General features: G+C 41.5%; 2 protein-coding genes across 4 annotated transcripts in view; one reads left to right on the top strand and one right to left on the bottom strand.

Annotated features, from left to right (window-relative positions):
• stim2b (stromal interaction molecule 2b) overlaps nucleotides 1-15,718 on the top strand; it is a 41,417-nt gene extending 25,699 nt beyond the window's left edge. For both annotated transcript variants that reach the window (XM_079671407.1, XM_079671406.1), the window contains exons 3-12: nucleotides 4,433-4,544; nucleotides 7,971-8,082; nucleotides 9,195-9,310; nucleotides 9,425-9,602; nucleotides 10,099-10,276; nucleotides 10,588-10,749; nucleotides 11,144-11,244; nucleotides 11,972-12,210; nucleotides 12,737-12,980; nucleotides 13,881-15,718. In XM_079671407.1, the coding sequence (XP_079527533.1) occupies nucleotides 4,433-4,544; nucleotides 7,971-8,082; nucleotides 9,195-9,310; nucleotides 9,425-9,602; nucleotides 10,099-10,276; nucleotides 10,588-10,749; nucleotides 11,144-11,244; nucleotides 11,972-12,210; nucleotides 12,737-12,980; nucleotides 13,881-14,487 (2,049 nt within the window). In that variant the 3' untranslated portion in view covers nucleotides 14,488-15,718. The remainder of the gene's footprint in view (nucleotides 1-4,432; nucleotides 4,545-7,970; nucleotides 8,083-9,194; nucleotides 9,311-9,424; nucleotides 9,603-10,098; nucleotides 10,277-10,587; nucleotides 10,750-11,143; nucleotides 11,245-11,971; nucleotides 12,211-12,736; nucleotides 12,981-13,880) is intronic.
• A 1,637-nt stretch (nucleotides 15,719-17,355) lies between these two features.
• On the bottom strand, nucleotides 17,356-23,248 carry LOC307032787 (uncharacterized protein). Of its 2 annotated transcripts, XM_079671041.1 has the most exons (18): nucleotides 23,086-23,248; nucleotides 22,938-22,993; nucleotides 22,783-22,872; nucleotides 22,428-22,555; nucleotides 22,209-22,352; nucleotides 22,065-22,133; nucleotides 21,136-21,306; nucleotides 20,969-21,065; nucleotides 20,662-20,870; nucleotides 20,079-20,435; nucleotides 19,873-19,993; nucleotides 19,582-19,787; nucleotides 19,382-19,499; nucleotides 19,130-19,302; nucleotides 18,938-19,032; nucleotides 17,822-17,940; nucleotides 17,543-17,737; nucleotides 17,356-17,462 (listed from the first exon to the last, which is right to left on the bottom strand). In XM_079671041.1, exons 1-18 carry the CDS (start codon nucleotides 23,106-23,108, stop codon nucleotides 17,431-17,433), a joined length of 2,403 nt encoding a protein of 800 aa, XP_079527167.1. In that variant the 5' UTR covers nucleotides 23,109-23,248; the 3' UTR covers nucleotides 17,356-17,430. The 2 variants fall into 2 exon arrangements, with proteins under 2 accessions (XP_079527167.1, XP_079527168.1); XM_079671042.1 differs by lacking the exon at nucleotides 22,783-22,872.
• Between the last annotated feature and the right edge of the window lie 1,469 nt (nucleotides 23,249-24,717).

Genomic DNA, 24,717 nt, shown 5'->3' with positions numbered 1-24,717 from the left:
TCTGCTAATTTCTTCCATAATAGCGTCCACATGTTTTCCCAGGACACTTCATATCACTTTGTATATCAATAATGCAGCACCAAATGGCAGATACTGTAATGGATCATTTTATATATACCAACCGCCCTGATTCAAAACGTGGACGAATACTAGTTGCATGGATATATTATCAGGATTTACTTTTGTGAAGCCTAGTGTTTATTTGGTATGTGCAAGTGAACATTGTCTTCAATCAGAGCACATTGTGATGCAAAGACAGCCACTACTTTGATCTTGGGCAAAGCAACACGCCTCACTGAAAATCAGGGAAAGCACGAGGAAGACCTTATCGTACAGGGGTTGTTTCACAATCCAGCGTGCCCAGTTGTCTTTTGTGATGAATCAGTTGTGCTCCGAGTTGCTCTCACGTTACATAAATCAAAAACAGCTTACCTTTTGTCCCGAAATAATAACATTGACTACAATAAATCAATCAAACAAGCCTTTTCCTGCACTTTCAAACTACTGACGGGTTTGACTGATGTTGATGTGTGCTGTTGAAGCAGATGTGGAAAGATGTAGTTGATATCAGAAGTGCATAGAGTCACAGTTGACTGTTGTGGAGCGCAAAGGATCATGGGAAGAGATCTCATCCAGCTCCCCGCAAGCTGGAATCTGATTGGAACAAATAGGTCTTTGTTTGCTGCTGTGTGTCGGAGCCTGTCTCTATAGGATCTGTTGAGGTATGATTGTGTCTTAATGCTGACTCTTGGTCTTCAGGCAGCGTTAAGGCACCATCTGTCGCACTAACTGAGAACACTTTCCAGGAATTTCTTCTTTTACATTTTCACCAGGCTGTAATTATCACAGCTATCCCACTGAACTCCTAACCACAGAGGCTGCAAGACCCCCACACAAAGACCTCTCTTTGTGGATAAAGGGAGGAAGTAGTTAAAAAGTGCAAACAGCGTTGGATTATTTGTACAAAATAAAGGACAATATAGGATTTTTCACGCTGGCAATAAATGTTATATTTACAGAATATACTCATTTTTTTAAGCACTCTGAACTAATGCATTATGGTTTTATGGACAGTTTTTTTGGACAAAAATAGAAAAAAATGTGTATCCTATCTGTGTTGCATTACAAGGATTTGATTCTTTAAATCAATTCCAGTTAGTTGTAATTCCATTTTAGGAGTTTTAACCAGACTACAGTATGATGCATATTTCATTGGGATAATTTTGTCACATTTATTTTGGATATATATATCGTCCCATGTCTATTTTTCTATTACACAGCATGTGTTTTAATAAAGAGATCGGGTATGGATTTCTAACAGGGAAAAATACCACTAAAAACAATATATTACCCAATTTAACTTGAGTAGAGGGATATTTGGGGTTAAAATAAAGACAGCTAAAATAATAACTAAGTATAATCATTTAAAGCTGTTTTTATGATCATAGGGAGACGTTTTCAATAAGGCCTTTTCTATTCTCGTCCATGCGCTCTGTTAAATGTCAGCGAGGTCTGCCAGACTCCTCATAAAGCACCGCGAGCATTAAGGGCTTTGCCAGACGTTTGTTTGGACCGGTGTTGCACTCATTGTGGTCCCTCCAGTGACTCAGCAGACAGCCGGTTCCTTTAGTCCGCTCATGGTCTACGTCCGCGAGAAAACTCATTTGCATGTGTATTGACTGAGAAGAAGGCGAAGGAAATAAAAGCACTGCCTGGTGCTTTATGAGGACCCTAGCAAAAGCTTTCAGGAGGGGGACACAGGCCACAACAACAGCTTAACAGATATTTTACTTTCAATATAAATCTGGAGTGCGAATTTGGTCAGTCCACCAATTCGTTCCAATCAAAATCAGATGGGTTGCCATGACATTTTCTACAGATATTCATTGTTACCAGAAGATGAATGCTTATGACTTTGGCGATCCCCTGACTTCTCCTCTAGTTTCCACGGAGTATATTAGTTAACACATTCATGCACCCCTCAGGATGAACAATCATGATAATTTAATATGTAATAGAGACACCATTTTAATCTGTCCAATATATTGGTTTATGACAAAATACCTCTTGGTGGAATTTGGTCATTTTTAGCAGAGATGTACGATTCAGGTGTTTTTAAGCTAAATCACCAATGTTGAGTTTACATTAAAGTGATGTCATATTTTAAAGGTAGGCTAGGTAAGAATGGAGAAACCAGCTCGAGTGCGCTAGAATTTGAAAGTACGCAGACGAAACAAATCTGCCCCTTCCTTCAGACTTCCTCACAGAGCCCCTCCTCCAACACACACGAACGCGCACATGACCAATGAGGGCACGAGATAAGTTTGTGCACGAGATGGAAGGCTGACGTTAAGAGCATTCCATGGAATATAACAACAAGTGTTTCTGAAGTGAATTACCTACCCTACCTTTAAGTAATAAGTCTTACTTGTTTATAACTTTTGAGAGAAATAAAGAAAGTAATTGTCTCCCCCCCCCCCCCCCCAAAAAGAGAAACTTTGATTATGGGGTTGAAAAGCAATTTTTTTAGACCTAGGTTTTGTATGCATAGCCACTTCACCACCTACATGATATTTACCCATGATTGGCTTAAGATGGTCACATGTCATTGAGTGTGTTTGATACATGCCAGGTTTGTGTGTAAAATGGACTGCTGATAAAACAGTTGAATTATTCAAATGAAGAGAGAGATCTCTACACGGACAGATTGACATTGATCCTGAACTACACACACATTTCGCCCTTTTCTGATGTCCAGTAATCACTTTGATGCAAAATATGCCAGATGTTGTCTTCACAAAGGAGTGCACAATAGTTTCTTCACCATGACAACCAAGTGATTCCAAACCATGTCTGGATCACAGGGGTGACATTTTTTCCTCAGAGACAGGAAAAATGCATCCAGAGCTGGAAACATTCGCTGCCACCAGACTGCCATTATTTATTCAATGTCAAGCTCCCAGCAGACGCAGTATAGATGTGACAGAGTACGGGCGGGTTTTGAAAAAGGCATGCATGTCGTGATAAATGGAGCCGTCCGAGACGTAGCTTCAAATGCTTTTAGGACTACTTCAAAGGGATTTGGTGCAGTCGAGCAGTGATGATAACATCTGTCTCAGCGGAGGCACATGACGTATTTTCAAGCTGTGTGGAGAACTGGGTGAGCTCTATCGAGTCAACCCATTGATCTGTGCCTATTGTGCTTCATGGTGATGCGAGGTGTCAAAACAACCTTTAGCTCCAGCGACAACAGTCAGTTTTACACCATTCATTTTCTTTTTGACACATCTCTGAGTTTGTTGCACATTTGTGTTTGCTGCTGAAATGAACAAGCAACACAGAACCACAGATTCAACTCCCCTTTGATCAAAACTAGGGTCAGGAATGTTACACTTTCGCTCAGGGCATTTTAACTAGTGATTCTACCAGCTATGCTTATCTTAATATGTCCCTTAGCTAAAATAAGCAGCACCTACGGTAGCTGCAGACCTTTATATTGTATAGATTGTTGCATAGCACTTCTGCATAGCTTATAAAAAACATGCTTGAAGTACAGGGGGTCACTGGTTCAAACCCCACTGCAGTCAGCATGTCGTTGTGTCCCTGGGCAAGACACTTCACCCCAAATTGCTCCTGTGGGGATTGTCCACAGTATTGAGTATGGATAAAAGCGTAACATGTGATGTAATAAAAGATAGCCTAGCTCACACCAAAGTAGAAAATAAAACTGCACCTCTTAATTACACACACACACACTCACATATGCATGCACGGCCTGTTCTGTTCTGTGCATGAACTGTTCTGGCAATAGCTCGTGGGGTTTGAGCTATAGCTTTCTCTGAAGGGCATTTGGTTCTGAGCTACCAAAGGAGGACAGCCACACACACACACACACACACACACACACACACACACACACACACACACACACACACACACACACACTCACACTCAGGTGGAAGTGGTGCCTCCACCATGGGTCTCCTTCTCTTCTCAAAGTCCCTAAAAGGAAGAAAAGTGAGCAAAAAGAAAGTGTGTGTGTGTGTGTGTGTGTGTGTGTGTGTGTGTGTGTGTGTGTGTGTGTGTGTGTGTGTGTGTGTGTGTGTGTGTGTGTGTGTGTGTGTGTGTGTGTGTGTGTGTGTGTGTGTGTGTGTGTGTGTGTGTGTGTGTGTGTGTGTGTGTGTGTGTGTGTGTGTGTGTGTGTGTGTGTGTGTGTGTGTGTGTGATCCAAAGCCAGACTTTAAGGCAAAGCCAAATCTTTGCAGCTCTCTGTCAAACCCACACATGGACACACACATAAACACACACACACACACACACCCACCCACACACAGTTCTTTCTCTTCTCATGTTAAAAGGCTGTAAAACGACACAGCTACAGGTGATCTGAAAAGCTCAGGAAACTCAATTCTGCTTCTCTTTTTCCCCCTAGTTTATAATAGAAGACATGAAGCAGCAGCAGACCCACAAGCACAGCAACCTGCACCGTGAGGACCAGCACATCACCGTGGAGGAGCTGTGGAAGGGCTGGAAGGCCTCCGAAGGTAAAGCAAGAGACTGCACCAAGGTCACAGACACATTTAGTGCTCCAGTAGGAAAACATACCTGGAGTGAGTCAGAGAAGGATTGTTTTATTTTATTTGTTCACTCCTAAAGAGAGATGGATAAACACAGATGTTATGCCCTTGCTTTAAGATATCCCAGACGGTCTCTGCGATGGAGATAACAGGGACAAATCACATGGGTATTATGGGTATGAATAGATATCAACTATTTTCTACTCTCTCTCCTTGATAGATCTTAGAAAGCATTCAAATAACTTTATACATATCACTTTACGAAGAAGCATAACAAAGTGCCTAAATCAGGGGTGTCAAACTAAAGGCCCGGGGGCCAAATCCGGCCCGTGACTTCATTTTCTGTGGCCCCACAAGAGCTTGCAAAGAATATTATATGTTTATTATACGGTTACATGATGATTTACAGAAGCACGTTGCCCATAAACTACATGTCACACAATGATTCTCAAATTAGATTTTTTTTTCTCAGAATTTGACTTTTTTCTTCTAAATATGCCTTTTTTCTTAGAATGTGCCCTTTTCTCAGAATTTGACTCTTTTTTTTAAATGTTACTTTTCTTTCAAAATGTTACTTTATTTTTAAATGTCCCTTCCTTTTTTAAAAATGTCAATTCTTTTTTTGGATTTTGACTTTTTTCCAAAAATGTGGCTTAAAATCATTTTGTGACATTCTCACTGAAGAGACTTGCAATTATTTGCCCCAGACTTCTGCTTTCAGACGTAATTAATAATTAAGTTATTACCCAATCTGATAATAATTCAATGCAGAGGCAATAATGTAATATAATACATTATTATTTTTTTATTTTTTTATATAGTCTTAAAGTTACAACCAGCCCTTTGAGTGCTGCCCTAAAGGCCCAGATACACCGGCCAGTCACCTGAGAAGTCGCCGACACCGACTGTTGCGTCGCCGGACTCTCCTGCGTATTTGCCGACTTCGCGCACTGGAACACACCGTAAATCCGAGCCGAGCACGTATGAACTGCGTATGCGTGAGTGGCAATAACTCTCCTTACCAGCAGGCGGCGGTAGTGTGTATTCATCATTCAAAAGAGGCAACAACCGGAACAACCGGAAGACAGAGAAGAAGAACAGACTCCGTGATATAAACAAACAACAAATAGCGTTTTTCTTTCCATTTTCACTTTCGTCCATTGAAATTATGAACGAACAGGAGCTCTATAAACCGATGAGGTGAATTAGCCGTCCGTGTGTGTTCCATCTTCCATTTTAAATAATTTGTTTACCTCCCTCACTTCCGTTAACGCTTCTCATGCACTGATTCGCTAGCTGAATAGCCAATCAGTGTTATCCCTTTGTCCGACTTCCGGTGGTGTTCCCGACGCCGAATCGGCAAGAAAAGGCGTCATGTCGGCAGAAAAGACCCGACGGTGCGGCGCATACCACTCCGAATAGGGCGTGCCCACGCTCATGTTCGGCCCGACTCCCATTTACTGCAGATTTCGGGCCGGTGTATCTGGGCCTTAATGCTGATGTGGCCCGTGATTAAATTGAGTTTGACACCCCTGGCCTAAATGATTAGATACAAGAGAAGAAAAGATTTAATAATAATAATACAAAATATAAATAAATGTATACTTAGCTTTTTTTATTTAATGGAGACAAGATAATACAAATAATAACAAAAACACAAATAAATTATTATCTGTCAAATCTTTGTTACTTTTTTTTTATTATTGGAAAAGGAAATAATTGCAAATATTTCCACAAATCTATAAATTATTGTTGTATTTTTTGTGTGGGGAAGTGAAACAAATACATACATTAATGTTTACATTATTGTTAAGGAGAAAATCAAACTTATTAAAATTAAATAATTACAAATGAATTAATAATCAAATGAATAATATTACATTACATGTTAGTCCTTTTCATCCAAAGCGACTAACATACTCAATACTGTGGGCAATCCCCACAGGAGCAATTTGGGGGGAAGTGTCTCAGGGACACAACGACATGCTGACTGCAGTGGGGTTTGAACCTGTGCTCCCCTGATCCAAACAAGCACCATATAAGCATTGTCTGACTAGTCTGCATAATAAGCAGGAGACAGACTTCCCTATATAAATATAACACATGTGACACAAGGGTGGTTTCTCATAAGAGCAGCGAGTCATCGTCGTAATGTAGAAGAACACTTCTGCTTTAAGGGCTCCAGGAAAAGTGAACCGCGATGAGCGCACTCGAGAGACTATTTACCTTTTATTGAAGTGCTGATGATGGAAAGGACTAAAAGTAGGCAAACACTCAGTTATGGTTAAAGGGCTTCTGAGAGTATTTATTTTGTTACGCAGCTCAGGGGCAATTAAAATGTTGATCACACTAACATTTGTAATCATTTCAACTCATTTAAAGAGCTCCACTTCCTCTTCTCTTATTTAAATGTCTGAGATGAAGGGACAACATTTAACCCAAAGTCCTCTTTTTAACATACCTCTATTGTTTATCTTCAAACTCCCCCCCCCCCCCCCCCCCCCCCCCCCGCACGCACGCACGCAATCTGTCACTCTCAGCCTGTACGTGCCAATATTTGTTTATCACTCTGAAAATATGTTAGGAGCTATGTGGCTGCCCAACAGCTTTTTAAACATGCTTCATTAGCATAAACAGAATACACCCGGGCTGGAGGCATGAAAACGTTCTTCAGATGATTTTCATATTGCGTTTTTTACAATATGCATTTTCTTTTGTCAGTTGTTACCGCTCTGGCTCAAAGGAAGCAACGTGAAAGTTGGATAAGTCAAATTTTCAGTATAAGAATGTCAAAATCGGAAAAAAAACGCAATTGAATATTTATATACTTTCTACGTGCTCTCCCACAAGTGTTATAAATATCTTACTTTTTAAATGTTTACAACTATGAATTACAACCTCTCTTGTCCCCTTCTCTCTGCTCAGTGTAAACAGCCTGCAAAGTGTCCCTAAATTATTATCAAGTCTCCCAGTTGCGCCATGACGTGCAGGCTTTGGTAAATATTTAATAGCCATTTTGATATTTTTACTTATTTTTTTAAAATTAAAATATTATCATTTTCAGCATTTCATTTTTTTAATTAATTAATACATTTTTTTTTTAAACAGTCCTTTCAATCCATGCAGAGTTGTGGGGTCCACAAGCGTTCTTTGTGTTGGTAATGGTTTCATAAAAGAGTGACTTCCCTGGGCGATATTAGTTAAAAAAAACAATTGAAGTGTATAAATGTCTAAAGCAGAACTTGTTTATCCTGTAAATCTGTTTAGAAAGTGGTCGCATGACCTTTTGCTTATTGTATGCACTTTAATTAAAGTAAAGGACCTTCCTCTTGATAAAAGCATCAGCTAAGTGCTTAACAGTAACCGCATGTCGTTCATTTCTCTCCTCTTCAGTCCACAACTGGACGGTGGATCACGCGGTGGAGTGGCTGAAGGAGTCCGTGGAGCTTCCGCAGTACGAGAAGCACTTCCGGGACTTCAGAGTCACGGGGAACACTTTACCTCGGTTTGTACCCCTCACCATGTGTCACACACCTCATGGCTCACAGGAGCAGAGCGTTCATTCTCTCCTTCAGTAACGCCCGTAATGAAATCAACACTCATTAATATCTTTATGGCAGATGTTGCGAGTGCTTCGTGTCATTTCTCTGCCTCTAATTAAGATGTTGGTGAGCAGTAAAATGTGTTTCGGAGCACCTATTACCATTATGAGCTTTATTACAATACACAAAGGCACCTTTAGTTTGCATTACTCTGTTTAATGCTGCCCACTGCTGGACATAAAAGGCAACACAGTGGGAAAAAGTTGAATATTTGACCTGCCTCCTGTGTAGTTAATCACATTTTAGTATTTTAAAAACACTCATATATCCAATACTCCCGGTTGATATGGAATCGCTAACAAGTAACTAAGTCATCCCAGAGCCGACACTGGGACACTTGTGGAATGTGACTCGCTGCAAACTGCATGTACGGCATGAGTAGACAGCGGGTGAGGGGGAGTAGGGGTTATTAAAGGGGTCTCATGTTTCGCCACTGGGCTGATGAGCGCTGACTCATGAAGTGATGTCACTGCGAGGGGCTTCAGTTTCCACAGGCTGCCATGTTGTCTGAGCCTTTAAGATGGTGGTGTGGCTTCAATATATTCACAGTGGCTCTGTTAATGCTGGAGGTTTGTGTGTGATACCTGCTGCACACATATTCAACAATGTCAGTTCCAAGAAGTGACTTTAACCTACAGTTCTGTATTCTGCAGCAAAAAAGGAAAATCTTTGGAACAAAAATATGAAGCGTCTTCTAAAATATACTGAAAATCCAACGCGGGCAAATTCAAAACTGACGAGTAAATGATCCAGTCAAGCGGTTTTCCCTGGGTCCCAATTTGTTTTTCAACTTGAACAGATTTGGTAAATAGTGTAATCATTGAAGCGGTTCCATAATCTGTATTATTGTCAATATCTTTGCCCTGAATCAAACCTTTTATATGACCCTGCTAACGCTACATCGAAACATTTAAACAACATGTACACATTTCAAAACCAATACACACTGGAATCAGACTGTGTGGAAAAGGAACTCGGTTTTCAATGCTGACTTTTCTCCCTCTCCATATTTCAGAATGGCGGCAAATGAACCGTCGTTTATGTCGATGCAGCTGAAGATATTAGACCAGCGGCATAAACAAAAGCTCAATCTAAAGGCACTAGACGCTGTGCTTTTCGGCCCTCCTCTACGTAAGTATTTCAATGAAACTCAATAACCATCGTTACTAGGGTCATGTGTTGGCCCACACTCTCAGTTTTTGAAGCCAGAACAATTCAATGTCCCCTTTCTCCCTCCCTCTGCAGGTCCGCAACACAACTGGCTGAAAGACTTTGTCCTGATGGTTTCCATAGTGATAGGTGTCGGGGGCTGCTGGTTCGCCTACGTGCAGAACAAGTCCAGCAAGGTGCACATCTCTCAGATGATGAAGGATCTGGAGAGTCTGCAAAACGCTGAGCAGAGTCTCATGGACCTGCAGAGCCGGTGAGAGAAGAGAAGGAGATGTACAAATACAATAAAATAAACCTTAGATATCACTTTCGTAGTTTGTCCATCCTGGTGCGTGTTAACATTTCTTTTCTTTTTTTTTTCGTTGTGCCTTTGGATTAACTTAAAAATATATAAAAACAGATTATATGGATAATGATAATAACAATAATTATAATTCTATAATAATTATAATGACTATTATCATAATTATGAATTTTACATAAAAATAGGATGAGAAATGAAACTGTCTTGTTATCTGAACATGGACTAATTTATTTTATTTACTTTATTATTTTCACCCTGGAAATGTGTGTATGTATGTATAAGTGTACATTATGTAAGTATATATAGAATTGTGTTTATGTGTGAGTATTTCATTACGGAAATCTTTTTCTTTATCCTCCAATTGGATGACTAATGACCGCTTCTACTCATTTTGTTTGTTTCTCGGATGTCTAAATAAAATAAAAAACAACCTCTCATCTCCCAGGCTGGAGAAGGCGCAGGAGGAGAACCGGACGGTGGCCGTGGAGAAGCAGACCCTGGAGCAGAAGATGCGAGACGAGATCAACGGCGCCAAGACGGAGGCTCACCGGCTGCGAGAGCTGAGGGAGGGCGCCGAGTGTGAACTCAGCCGGCTGAAATACGCCGAGGAAGAGCTAGTACAGGTAGCACCTCCCACACAAACACATTCTAATCATTCATTATTCAAATCAAATGTATTTACACCCCAAAAGGCCAGTGTATTCGATCACTGCTGCTAAAAAGCCTTGAAATGGAAATCTGGTATTCTTCTTATTAAATGAAAAAAGAAAATCACTACTTTCACTTTCATATAACATAAAATATTCCCGAGCCAGGATTGGACTCATTTTTTCGTAACATTAAGCTGTCTTTGGCTCTTACAGATGTTTTTTAGATAAAGTGCAGTGAATATAACCCGAGCTGGACCCTGATGTATCGCGTTCCTCCTCCGTAGGTTCGAAAGGCCCTGAAGCGAGCGGAGAAGGAGATGCACTCGGAGCGCTCGGTGCCCGAAGCTCTGCAGAAGTGGCTCCAGCTCACACACGAGGTGGAGGTCCAGTACTACAACATCAAGAAACAGAGCGCTGAGTTCCAGCTCTCCGTCGCCAAAGAAGAGGTAACCTCATATATTTATACACAGATCGTGAGCATGTGACGTGAACATAGATATACTTTCGGGTTGATAACTCTTTTTGTGGATTGAATGATGTGGAATTTTAAAAGATTAGCTTACCTTAGATTTGTCTTTCTGCTAAGAGACTTTTAATGCCCTGGGTGTTGTCTGGCAGGAGACAGACAAATCTAAAGCTGACAAAATACACAGTCTTGCTCATCTCTTGAAAGGGCAGTAAATCAGAGGCTCAGTCTGCTCTCTGGGAGACGAGCTGTGTTGTTTAGAAGCCGTGTGAAGCATCAAGGCTGGCCTTACCAACTAATTATGGCCCAAAATTAGTTTCTTTTTAGACAAGCTGAAATAAGTGTTCTCTGTCTTGTGTGTTTTTGAACCTCAGGCAGAGAAAATCAAGAAGAAAAGAGGGTCTGTGTTTGGAACCCTCCATGTAGCCCACAGCTCATCACTGGATGAGGTGGACCACAAGATACTAGAAGCGAAGTAAGAAGCTCACACACACACACACACACACACACACACACACACACACACACACACACACACACACACACACACACACACACACACACACACACACACACACACACACACACACACACACACACACACACACACACACACACACACACACACACACACACACACACACACACAGTAGCTGGAGGTCAACATTGTGTGCAACCAAACAGGAGGATTTATTGTCCGTTGCAATAATGTCAACAAATTACAGTACTTATTGTAAGTATATGTTACTTAGCCCAATGCATGGACTGTATGTGCTCCTCCTATTTATCTGATAGTGTAAATACAGCCTTTACTAACTGTAATACAACTGTAATAAAATCAGATGTGTGCATGAACATAGGTTCATGGACACATCTGATTTTATTACATGTCTGAGGTAGACACGCCAACTTTTATTCTAGATATGTTTGATACATTCAGAAGGTTTGTATAATTCAGGCTGAGATAAATAATTCCTTTGTTTTCAAAAGCCAAAAGGGAAAGAAAAATGAAGTAAAGGGAATAAAGTGAAATCCCCTGCATGCCAATATCGTAATATAACCAGCAGGCTTGTGTGCCAAAACCCTCCTGACAAATCAAAGCAAACTAAGCTTCTTACTGGCTCTGAAACCCAATGTCTCTATTACTCTAATATCTGCCAGGTTAAATAAACGTACCCTCCTCTCTTGATTGTGTTTTTTAGGAAATCCCTGTCGGAGGTGACGGCGTGCCTCAGGGAGCGTCTGCACCGCTGGCAGCAGATCGAGAAGCTCTGCAACTTCCCCGTGGTCAACAACTCAGGGCTGCCCAGCTTGACGGCCAGCCTCTACTCCGACCACAGCTGGGTGGTCATGCCCAGAGTCTCCGTGCCCCCCTACCCCATCGCAGGAGGGGTGGACGACCTGGACGAGGACACGCCTCCCATCATTCCCCAGTTCACTAGTGAGTAGGAGAATGGAGGAGTTTACGACATGCGTTAAAAGCTGTGTACAGTGCAAAAAATCAGCTTACAAGCTATGTTTTTACTTATTTAAATGTTATTATTTATTCTATCATACCAACAATTAGACAAAAAAAAACAATCAAAATGAGTAGAAGCAGGAGGGCAGAAAGCATTTCTTATACAGAGGTAGCCCACCCGTTAGTCATCCAGTTGGAGGATAAAGAAAAAATATATAATTCCGTAATTAAATAAGCACACAGATAAACAAAATGATATATATACACATACATTCTCACTGATCTTTAATTCTTTTTTAAAGTTTATTATTTTATTTTCACCCATTTCCAGGGTGACGTTAAAAAAAAATTAATAAAAAATTCCTAATAATTGTGAAAATAGTTATTATAATTATTATAGTTATTATCATATGTCTTTATATTGTTCATAGTAAATCCCCTTGCTTAATTTTATAGTGGAAAAATGAATTATAACACCCCTTTCCCCCCCCCCCCCCCCCCCCCCCAGCGGCCACGTTGATCCGGCCCTCTCTGACCCGCAGCAGCAGCCTGTGCCGGTCCCGCCGCAGCCTGCTGAGCTCTCCCCAGTCCTCGCTGATGTCCCCGGACCCCGACCTGCTCTCCATGGCCAGCTCGTCCCTCTCCTATCGCTCCGAGGCCGACGACGAACATATCATGTTCAGCTCGGATAGGAGGGGGTATGTAGCGGTGGCCGGGACGCCGCGGAATGGCTTTACAGTTTGGACTCACAGGTGTTTAATCTCACTGATGCTTTAACGATGCGTGAATCTCCTCCTGTATGATGTTTCAATGTCTAACTCATTTATCTCATTACTTCTTGTGTCCACTTTCATTCATGCACTTTATCCCCACATTTGCCTGACTAATGGTTCAGTGAAGACTAAACCCTTAAGTTAAGTCATGTTGAAGCATGACAAAATAGTAACTAATGAAAACACATTTAGCAAAAATAAAAATATATATATGAGATGAAAAATATATGTACCGACAGCACACAATTGTATTTCTTATGTAATGAGAAGCTCTTGTAAATTGATGCCAAAAATAGCTAATGTAGGACGCGTTGAAGAAAAGTTGTGGCCATTAATATTACATGAAGCATTAATGGTACATTTTCATTTCTATTGCCTGCAAAAAATTGCAAACAATCCCACCATTGTTGGTACTTTCTGACACATGGTGAGATTTGCCTGATTGCTTCTGGGCCTCTAATTGTTTGTAGTAATTTCATGAAGCAAAATGTTATCATGCAAGTATAATAAAGATTAAAATAAACCTGTTAATAGTGGATTTACATATAGGGCCCCTCACAAAAAATGCCCTGAAATTGTAACTTCTCCTTCCATTTATAATGTGCTTTACATTTGACAAATTCCCTTTAAACTGTGAATTTATATTACCAAAACCAGTTGAAATGAAAAGAGCCAGTTGAATTTGAATGCTCTTTAGTGAGCTGTAAAAAATCCCCACATTATGGAGGATACCGCTAACCTCCATGGCAAATAATATACTTTTTAAAAACGTAAAAGTGCCAGAACGAAAAATCTATTTCCGTTTTTTATGTATGACACTATGTTCTCTAACTTCCTCACCTGTCTTGTTGTGACCCTCTGCTCCCCTCCCCCCCCCAGGGACCCCTCTCAGGAGTGCTGCTCCGACACAGACTCTCTCGGCTCCTCCATGAGCCGCAAGCAGCTGCACAACCCCTGCACGTCGGGCTCGGAGACCCCGTACCGCAAGATCTCCCGCGAGGAGCTGCTGCTGTTCACCCAGAGGGAGAGCATGGAGCTGCCCCACACCACTCACACCCCCAGCAGCAGCAGCAGCAGCAGCCTCAGGGACTCCACGCCTCCTCCTCCTCTGCCCCCCCAGGCCAGCACCCCCTCTGGCTCCCCCTCCCCGGCCCTGGAGCGCCACCCGTTCCCCCACAGAGGCTCGCCAGACATCACCCGCTCCATCCCGGAGTCCCAGAGCATGACCTTCTCCCAGGGGAACGCCACCTCTCCCACGGGCAAAGGAATGTACAACGGCATCCTGGAGAAGTCCTACAGCTACAGCCAGCTGCCCGCCAGCATGCTGCCCAACAAGGGCCGCAACCCCTCCCTCACCTCCCTGGACTCAGGCGTGGGGCGGGAGTACAAGCTCCAGAGCACCTCCTCCCAGGACTCCAGCGACAATGGAGAGAAAATCAAGCGCTCCTCCTCTAAAATCAAAAGCTTATTTAAGAAGAAGAAATAAAACTTGAGATAGCGAGAGAAAGAAATCAAATATAAAGAGTAGTTTTAGCCCCAATACTAAAAAAAACAAAAAAAATGGACATCACTGTAAGCTAAAACATCTTCTCTGGTATTTTCTTCTTTTTGTCGTCAAAGATGGAATGTAGCTCAGTCTGGGTGCCTTAAAACGCCTCGGACTGGTAGCCTTATTTTTCAATAATGCCTTTTTATTTAGTTCACTCATAGCCTCACAGGAAAACCTGCAAGGGCCGAGGAAAGGTCAAAGGTCACGATAGTTGTCGTCCAGACAGCGTAAACACATGACCTGCTCACTATTCGTTTTGGTGTGAACCAAAAAGTGTGTACGGGTCTAAAGGTGCAGTCCATATATAAATGTGTATTTAGCACAGGATGATGTTTCTACTGGAAGTACTTTAATCTCACTTCCTGTAGCAACAGCATCACATTACATGTTAGACGCTTTTATCCAAAGCGGCTAACATACTCAATACTGTGGGCAATCCCCACATGTGTCATCAGAAAAAAGGTCAGTTTTGATCATTTTTCTTTAAAAGGTTACTAACTCCTCCTCCCCGCTTAGATTATGGATTGCATCTTACAAAGTGTTTGAGTCCTAAATTCACGTACTTGAAAATAAATCTTGCTAAAAGTTTGTTGCACTACTGTTTTCCTGGTATTTTAGGAAAGCTCCGCTGCTTGCGGAGTACATATTGAATAAAGTTATAGAGATGAGAGGAAGCCATGGGCAGCGGCAGCACATAACGCCAGAGCCAAAACTATCTGACGCTTCTTCAATGCCACTGCTCATCGATGTCTCAATATATATAAATATATACTTTGTTTTCACATTATGTTCTTATAGATGTTTTTAAATAGATTTTTATTGGTGGGGGGTTCCTACTGTATGAACTGATCTTTCCCAAGGAGAGTTTATTGAATATGCAGATTTAACCCGCACCAGTCATTTCCCCTATAATCTCTGTCCCTTTTTACTTGATTAACTGTGTCCTGTAGCAATACCAATTTCAATCTTTGTCTTAAATACATTGTCCCCCCTTTAAACTGTGGTGTCACTACCAGATTTGTTTTGTGGTTGGAGTGCCATATTCATATTTAAGGAGACCTGAGTGGTGCCAGGAAGTCAGTCTCCACTGTACGTTTGTTTCCAGGATACAAAAAAAAAAAACACTAAGGATTGTCTGTTTGAAAAAGGAACTATTTGATCCAAATGTCATTGACACACCCCCCCCATCCCCCATCCCACACTAAGCTCGAAGCTGACCCATGCAATACGGTCCCTGTTCCTTTTCCCCTCCTTCTGGGCCTGCACCGAGCGCACTGATGTCAAAAGCTCCTGCTTCCTGTATCGTTTCCCCTTCATCCTGGCTGCAGCTCGACACGACGGGGGTCACGTCAAGAAAACGTGACACGATTGAATGATGCTGTGTAGGAGGCATGGATCCTGTTTTTAGAAGAAAAAAAAAATAGGAAAGTTGTGGCAAAACGGCACACAATGAAGGATACAAGACAGAACTGCAAGAGGAGGATATGAATGTTTACGAGACATTAGGGGTTTTTTGAGAACATTTTGTGTGTGAATATTTGTATACTGTAGAAGAATTAATAATTAAAAAAAATGGAGGCATTGGAGATGTTTCAGAGTCATGCTTACCGAGGCTGATTGTTGTAATTCTTTATTTAATTTCTACTCGTGCATAAATGCAAATCTACTTTCCGAAATCTCTAAACTTGAGGCATGTTGTTTTCTTACAGACTTGAGGAGGGAAAACTAGAATCACTAGGAGGGGAGAGGGGACATCTGCTGGTGATGAGGGTACTGTACAAAGCAACAAATGGCAGCCTTTCACACATGCAGCGATGGCCACATGGTGTCAGCAACGCACCGGAGGAGAGCTTCCATTTCAGCCAATAACTGACAGTGGCTCTGTGTTCAAACCTGTTACAGATCAGTGCTACACTTGTTCAACTGCTCAGGTATATTTATGGTTTTCATAAACACTCATATATTGTACCCCTGCTACTCCTCAAATTGGAACCCCTTCAAGCATAATACATTTTAATAACGCAGCAATTTATATAGCCCAATATTACGCAGCAATCAAATCAAAATTATTTATATAGCCATATCAAAACACATTTGTCTCAGTGGGCTTTGAAAGCTCTGTCTCCAGATCTGGTTTTCCGGACTCTGGGAATTACTAAAGACCTGCAATCTTGGAGCGTAATGCCAGGCTAGAGGGGATTTAAAGATCTTTAAGGTATGATGGTGCCTTTCCATTTAGTGTTTTGTAGGTTAGAAGAAAAGCTTTGATTCTGGACTTTACTGGGAGCCAGTGTAGAGTTGCTAAAAGTGGACTGACTTGGTATTCAATAAATACAATCCAGATATTAAACTCAGGTAATCCTACACACTTTTAACGCAACGGTTGATTTAGAAATGAGTAAAATGTATCCTCTGCTAAGCAATTCAAATAAAATGCCAAAAATTTAATGTTCAGATTTAGCTTAATACTTACAGTTCACCTGATGAATGTTTTCGACATACTATACAATGTAAAAATATGGAACAAAAAAGTTATAGTATGTCGAAAATATTAGAACAATTTCAGATTAAGGCGTAGTATAGTATACTATGAAAAAAATGAAAACAACCGTTGAAATAAGGCTTATTAGCTGGAAACGACAATATACGTGTAAAAAAAAAAAGCACATGTCGAAAAACAACCAAGTATAGTATGTCGAATTTTGCAAAAAAAAGGCAGTGTTTCATGTCGAAACAAGGCGTACTTATGATCTTTCAAAAATAATTTGTTTAGGAGGTGTTGACAGATGTGCGACAAAGACAGCATTTTTAAGAAAACAGCTTTATTAAATTCCAAAATGGGCAATTTAAAAATTATACTTCCTTCAAATATGGGCAGCATTAAGTTTTTTTCTGCAAGGATTGTCGAACTCCTGTGAACAGAAAGCATTATAATTGAGAGATACTACACTTGAAAATGGGAGATTTTTATATGTATGGTTAAAGCTCTCACCTTTATTCATAGCGTTGGCCAGATATCGAAACCTAGCGTTGGCCGGATATCGAAACCTATCCACTCGGACATAGCGAGCAGGAGGGTGGAGGGCAGGCTTGTATGATACTGTAGCTCGTCTTGTGGCAGCAAGCGTGGTTGTAAGAGCTGAAGGGGGCTGGATTGTGGGGGGCTGGATTGTGGGACTCTGCAGACCTAGCATTCAAAAAGAGAAATGCTTAAAATCGAATATGGGGAGTAATACCTGTTCACCTTGAGAAAGTGAACAAACTACTTTACCTTCAGCAGGATGTGTGGTATGGAGGAGGCTGCCGATTCCAGCTGTATCGGACTCAAATCTGTGCACTGAGAAGAGTCGATGGAGACCAGAGAGAGGATAGGTACACTGCATTGTCACCCTGCAAGAAAAGGCACATCCACCCACACATCAGATAGCAATTTCTGCCTTTGAAACAGGGCTGGGGAACCTTTTTCCTCAAGGGCCATTTCAATTTTTACAACATCCTTCGAGGGCCGTACAAATTATTGAACTCAACGTCTGCTTAAAAAAAACTCAAATCAAAGCCCATTCATTTCGCCTTTCTTTCATGTTGTGCAAAGAATCATGCATCACCAGGAAGATTTTTTTTAAATGTTGAAGTTAAAAGCATCAATCTGGTGCACTTTGAGAGCAACATGAAGAGATCTATGGATACATCTCTCAACACCCATATGAAACAGAACTGTAGGCAGAGTTTTTTCTTTATGGATATTTTACAAATCACTCCCCTTTTCCCTGTATTCTTGTTTTATTAATAACAACTTTTTTTTACTGTCATATTAGTATTGTATACCTGTTTACTTTATTCTCTTATTTTTCTATAACTATAATGATCATATAAAGATGTGCCTTTACCTCAATGGTTGGAGAAAAAGCTTCTTATATTCGTTAGCATAGCTAGCTAACCAGATGCTAATAACAAAGTTATTGTCTGTATGATCAGTATGACAGATGAACAGATTGCCACTGGGCTTACAACTAAAGACACAGCCACGTAAAAACTGCGGCATGTGTACGGCTCCTTATGGGTATTGCAATTTGTGAAGTCCCGGCCCGGAGCCGCGTTCTGGTGCTCTCCGTTAGAACTACACTCCTGTCAGACGAGACATATACCACGTGATGACACTTTAGGCTCGTGTTGTGTTCAAGGACCCTGAACTTGGCCAGGAAAAACAAGCTTGTTTAATTATTTTGCGGTCTAGATTGCTTGAATTTTTCTCTTTTTTGCATGTGTTTATAAATGACCTACAGGGCCGTACCAAATGGTCTCGCGGGCCGTATACGGCCCGGAGGCCGGAGGTTCCCCACCCCTGCTTTAAAACAACACAGAATTAAAAAAAAAAAGGGATACTTACCTTTCCTTAGCATTATCGGAAACAACCTTGCTAGGTCTGAGGAACTTCTCGCTATAGAAAATCTCATTTTGGTAGGTCACATTTTCACTGTTGAGCTGTAGGCAAAAGATGCAAACGGTGAAACATTTAGTTTACGACATTCAGACGTTCCTTTTGTTGCCAGTGTCAAAGATAAAAATATAGCAGCGGTACCTTGACTGTGGATCCACAGCTGTTGAGAGAGAAAGAGAACAGAGCCCTGCTGCCGTCTGTCTCTTTGGGGCCACAGTATTTGTCTCTCAGGTTGGTTCTAGCAGGATTGCCGCCATTTGGGATGGCCAGAGCCAAGTCAGCCACCACAGTCATCCTCCCATCAGTCGAACACACTGTAGAGAAAACCATCGAGTTATCCTCAATTCAGCTAAATCTTACAGATCTTAAAATAAAAAAGACGCATGTTCTTACTAATGAGTTCTGTAGTAGAGAATGGACAAGTCTTGATAGTCGATCCCTGGACCTCTGATGTTTCAAGATCCCACATGATGATTTCAAAAGTGCCAAAGAATCCCTTCAAGGATACGTTCTATAAAAACATATGCAGTTTAGTCATTGATCAATACAGCGGTCAAATAAAGAGCATTTGCTGCCACTCAGTCTCATCTCACCTTGTACTCGTAGCCGTGAGAGAAGAGCGGCACCTCGAGCAGCAGACTGTTGCTATCGTTGCTCATGATGTAGCCGTGCTGGTCTGCCAGCTCTGATGTCAGCAGGTCTGAGTCGATAGTGATCTCCCACAGGTAGTCAAAAGGCCGGTGGTCCAGCTTGAAGCTGATGCCAGACTCCGTACAGACGGCATCAAATTGCGGTGGAGCTGTTACAAAAAAATGGGTTAATCTGCTAGCCGCCATTACAAAAAGAGGATTAAAAAAAAAAAACTTTTAACGGTATGGACTTACAGACATCTGTGACCAATGCTACAACAGATTCCATGTGGTAATAAAGGTCCTTTTCAGGCAAAACCATCAGTGTGTAGTTGATGTTGAGTATATAATGAAGAACGGCATCTGTTTTAGAGAACTAGGAGACATAATACAATTCATTATGACTGAGCTCATGTCAAGCTGCAAAACTTTGGAGTCACCCCTTAAAAAAAACACCTTACCTGTTGCAGGACGACAGGGTCTTCAAAAGGCACCTTCAGTTTGTAGCCATGAGTGTTGTTGGGATAAACAACTTTTGTGATATTGAAACTGCTTACGCTTAAGGGCACTGTAAATTCTTGTCCATTCAAATGAACAGCAGCCAACTGTACGTCTTCAGGGACGTCTCCGAGGTACACCGTGAACATGTTTTCTTCAAGAACAGTTTGGTTTTCAGCAAAGATGGGGCTTGGCAGCAGGGGAGTGGCCAAAGTCCTGAGGAAGCGGATCCTGGTTTCGACACGATCCTCATCCACCAGGATTTGTTCCAAGTAGAGATGATAGACATAAAACTCGTAGAGATAGTCATCCACAGCACTCTGAAGAAAATACATATCGTTTGTTAAGAAAAGTACAAATGTTGTTCGGATCCAGTTAGTAAGAGTTCAATGTTTTCTCTTTTGAGTATCTGTAATATCTAACATTAAAAAGAGGAACCTCTGAGAACTATGAGTTTCATTTAGAGACCATGAACGTATCTGCTTACTTTAATTTAGCATACAAACCCCAGTATGTATCTATGCTCTTAGGTTTTTGATTTCTGACCTTCCTGTATCGTCCTTCAGCATTTTCGGGAATGCAGATCTGGATTGTGTTGTTCTGCTTCCCCACAATGTAGCCCCTCTCCTCTGCAACTGGCTGCGCAACAAGTTCACCCTTGAGACCAACGTTGATTTGTTGGCAATCTAGATTTGGGTACAGCATCTCAGGAGTCTCCCACATCATGTAGCCGCTTTCATGATACAAGCCTTCATCTGTTAAGAGTACATCAGATTCATCGCTTTACTTTTCCAGCAAGTGGAAAATAATCCACAGCATACATTTTTATTTAAGAATGTGTTTAAATACTGACCCATGGAGCAAGCAGCCACAAGGTCAACCATGAGGACAACCCAGCTTTGTCTGGAGTATACAGTTGCATGTACTGCTTCTACTGGAACACCATTGACCTGGAGAGCGCTACATTAGAAACTCTTATGCTCAGATTTACAAAATAGGCTTTATTAACCAATGGTTTACCTCAGTGCCGAATGAATCGGGTTGTCCATACGGAGCACGAAATACCAGCCTTCCTTCAGTCAAGAGAAACACATATCCCTGCTTACGAGCTTCTGAGATGTTGATTGGCGGCAACTGCTCGTCATCTGTCTGAAACATCACCTGCCAGTCTGAAGTGGTGGACCTATGAGCCTGGAAAGAGATTTTAAAGGTCCCCTATTATACCGTTTCACATCAATATATTACAAGTCTCTGAATCTGTGTCTTTTACTTTAGATGAAAATAAGGAGCCCCTCCCCACACCCCTCGGAGATATTTGGTTAAAAAGAACACAATGGTGCTCTAGGTAGACCCTCCAGAAAAACGCGATTCTGCAAACGCAGAATTTACCGCGTAATCAGCAAAATGGCGCAGATTTTTTTAAAAGGCCGCATATTTATCAAAAGGCCGCATAATCCCCGCATTTTTCCACACAAAGTTGAGAGGAAAAAAAAAGTTAACTCGTCTTGACGTGAAGTAGTGATGATGACGAAACGTCATCAGCTCGCGCATCACAGAAGGTAAACAACACCGTAGAGTGAACGTGTGGAACTCACACGAGAGAGAAAACACCAAGATGAACAAATCTGATCCATCTCATTTACCGATGAACATTTCTGCTAAAGACCGGGCAAAGCAGGACCCCGATTTCTTTCACGAAAGTGGGGGGAAACTATTCTGCACCCCGTGCAACTGTGTGTTGGAGCATACGTCTTAGAGTAAATCGACGGTGACGACCCACTTTGATTCATTCAAAAATGCTTTCTGCATCAGTATCTATTTACACAGAGGGGACACATGTTTATGTATAAAAGACATGACAAAATTGATTTTGCATATTAGGTGACCCTTAAGCCTTAAAACTGAGGGGGAAAAAAAGGGAATTCTCCGCAGAAAGAAATTAAACTTACAGGTTTGAGAGAATTCCAGTCATCCTTCTCTGTTCCAGAGGGACAGGTGACTTCACTCCTCACAGACACCTGGAAAGAAGTCATGATTAGTCCCCACCTGAAATACTCCATAAGATATACAACCTCAGCTGTAAACCAGCGTACCTCCATGTAGTTGGTCTCACAGGTAACCTCTCTTGGAGACCAGGGGAGAGATGGAGAACAGGTCTTGTCTTGCAAGGGATAAGTCACCTCCTTTCCTTCTTGTGTCACATTTAGGTTAAAGTTGAATGTGAAAATGTCATCATCCTAAAAATCAAGCAGAAAATTACAGGATGCCTAGCCTGCACCGTAAAATACATTTTCAATGCAATTTGTACACACTTTGTTCTGAGTTTGACAGCTGAAGTAAGAGGCCCGGAGCTCCACATGGCCTGGTAGAGGGTGAACATTGATACTGTAGCCACACTGTGCCGCATACTGCTGAGTGATGGCGTACGCACCGGTCTCATCTGGAAGAAAAAGGATTTCAATATTAACTCCCAACATCCTGAAAGTACAGGTATACTGGTAAACAACTACCAGTGAATAATAAACTATTAAGGTCATGTTTTCCTAAAAATGGTAAAATGATGGTTCGATCAATTCAAGATGCTTGATGAACGTGCACTGCTCATGTGGAAGAAGTTCCTAAAATATTCTGTGTTGGCCTAGCATGATACATTTTTCCGGAACTTACCAACTGCCTCAAAGTGAGGTTCGTCCCCAGTGAAAGAGAGGTCGACAGCTATCATGAAGTAACGATCATGACACTCCATACGAAGCACTCCTATGTGCACAAACAAGTTTAGGTCAACATATGAACTATATTAAATGGGTTGTTATTTTACTTACCATCTGGAACGCCAGCAGTCTCTGCTCTTGACCGCAGAGACAGAAGTAAAGCGACACTGAAACAAGAGCAGAATGTCTCTGAATATAAAAAAAACAAAAAGACAAAATGAGTGGTCCAGGCCTATATTTGACCATAAAAACAACTTACCCAATGCAAAACCCAAAAGCCATAGCCACTGATGTGTCGGCAGTGTCTAAAGCTAGCTTAGCTGCTAGCAAACTACACTTGCTAACCAACACACGCTTAAGTGTAACACTTGCTTGTTATATCCTGGCCAAACTAGCTCTTTCTTCTACTGCCTGCAACAACAGCTTTTATATTCTTTTTTCACCCATAAGGTTGAAGGGCAACATTAACCTCATCAGCTGCAACCTGTTGAGACATCGTTGTTGCTAATAAGCTACACCTGTGGCTGTGAACCTTGAGGTCCTCTGATTGGTCTTATAAAAAACTCACTTATAAAACTTGTCTAGCTGTCAGCAGAAGGTATTGATCAGGAACGCTGAGCTGAGAGGAGGAATGTCGGAGACGCGTGACAGAAAGCTCAGAGAGAATCGGAAAACTCGGATACATACAGAAACTGTAGCATTGGACTGTTATTTTTGGGCAGATTTGCATAAACTGTACATTGAGTGTTTCATCATGTCAACCAGCTCAGATGGTAGCCAAAGAGACGATATGGAATGGATGATATCCAAAGCTGCGAGGAAGAAAAGATCTTTGAAAGAAAGAGATAGTTCAGAAAGAGCTAGAAGGTGGTCGGATTGGTCGGGTGAAGCCGACAAGGCTAATCAAAGCAAAAAATCAAAAATCAGTCAAAGTGTCAGCCAAGCACTGTTGGATAAAGAACTAGAACACGAGTGGAAAGTTGTAATAGAATTCAATCAGGATGGTGGGCATTACCACCCGATTAAACTTACCAAAGCAATTGAAAAAGAGATTGGAAAAATTAAATTTGCTAAATTCATGAACAACAAGCGGGTTTTGATACATGCCAATAACAAACAGCAGCAGGAAAAGATTCTGGGAATGAACTCACTGAATGGGGAGAAAATGAAGGCGCATGTACCAGGAGCAATGGCAAAACTGAGAGGAGTCATTTCAGGACTACCATTGGACATGTCAGTGGAAGATATTAAAAGTGAATTAAAAGGAGGTAAAGTAGTGGAAGTCACAAGGCTTAAAAGCAAACGGGATGGCACACTCAAAGAAACATTATCAGTTCTCATTCAGTTTGAGAGAACATTACCTAAGGCAGTACAAATGGGATATTTGAACTTCATTGTTAGGGAGTACATTCCCAAACCTCTCAGGTGTTACGCATGTCAACGAATGGGGCACACAGCGCAGCCGTAGGGACAGTGTGCGAGATGCGGAGGAAAACATGAGTATGGAAAATGTGAAAAGGATGCAAAGGTTAAATGTTGTATCTGCGGAGGAGATCACAGTGCTGCGTTTGGAGGATGTGAAGTGCAGAGAGAGGCCAGAGAGGTGCAGAGGGTTAAGATTACAAACAAAGTTTCATACTGTTGGAGATTTGGAGGATGTTTAAAACCAACCTCGTCTCCGCGTGTCGTTTGATAAACTGGGTAAATTCGTAAAAAGGAAGGGATTAAGAAACACCAGAATACAAGTGAAACAATAATCCTGCTTTAATGATACAAGGTAACAATACAAATACAAAGAAATCACGAAGCACTCTGCAGAGTACTCCGGGCTCAGGTTCTACCACCGTGTGAGACAGGTCTCAGGAACGGCCGGTGAAAAACAAGAGCGCGA

This window comes from Notothenia rossii (assembly GCF_949606895.1).
Source record: "Notothenia rossii genome assembly, chromosome: 3".
Taxonomy (NCBI): domain Eukaryota; kingdom Metazoa; phylum Chordata; class Actinopteri; order Perciformes; family Nototheniidae; genus Notothenia; species Notothenia rossii.
Note: the sequence above shows the minus strand (reverse complement) of the source record. Positions and strands in the feature narration are given on the sequence as shown.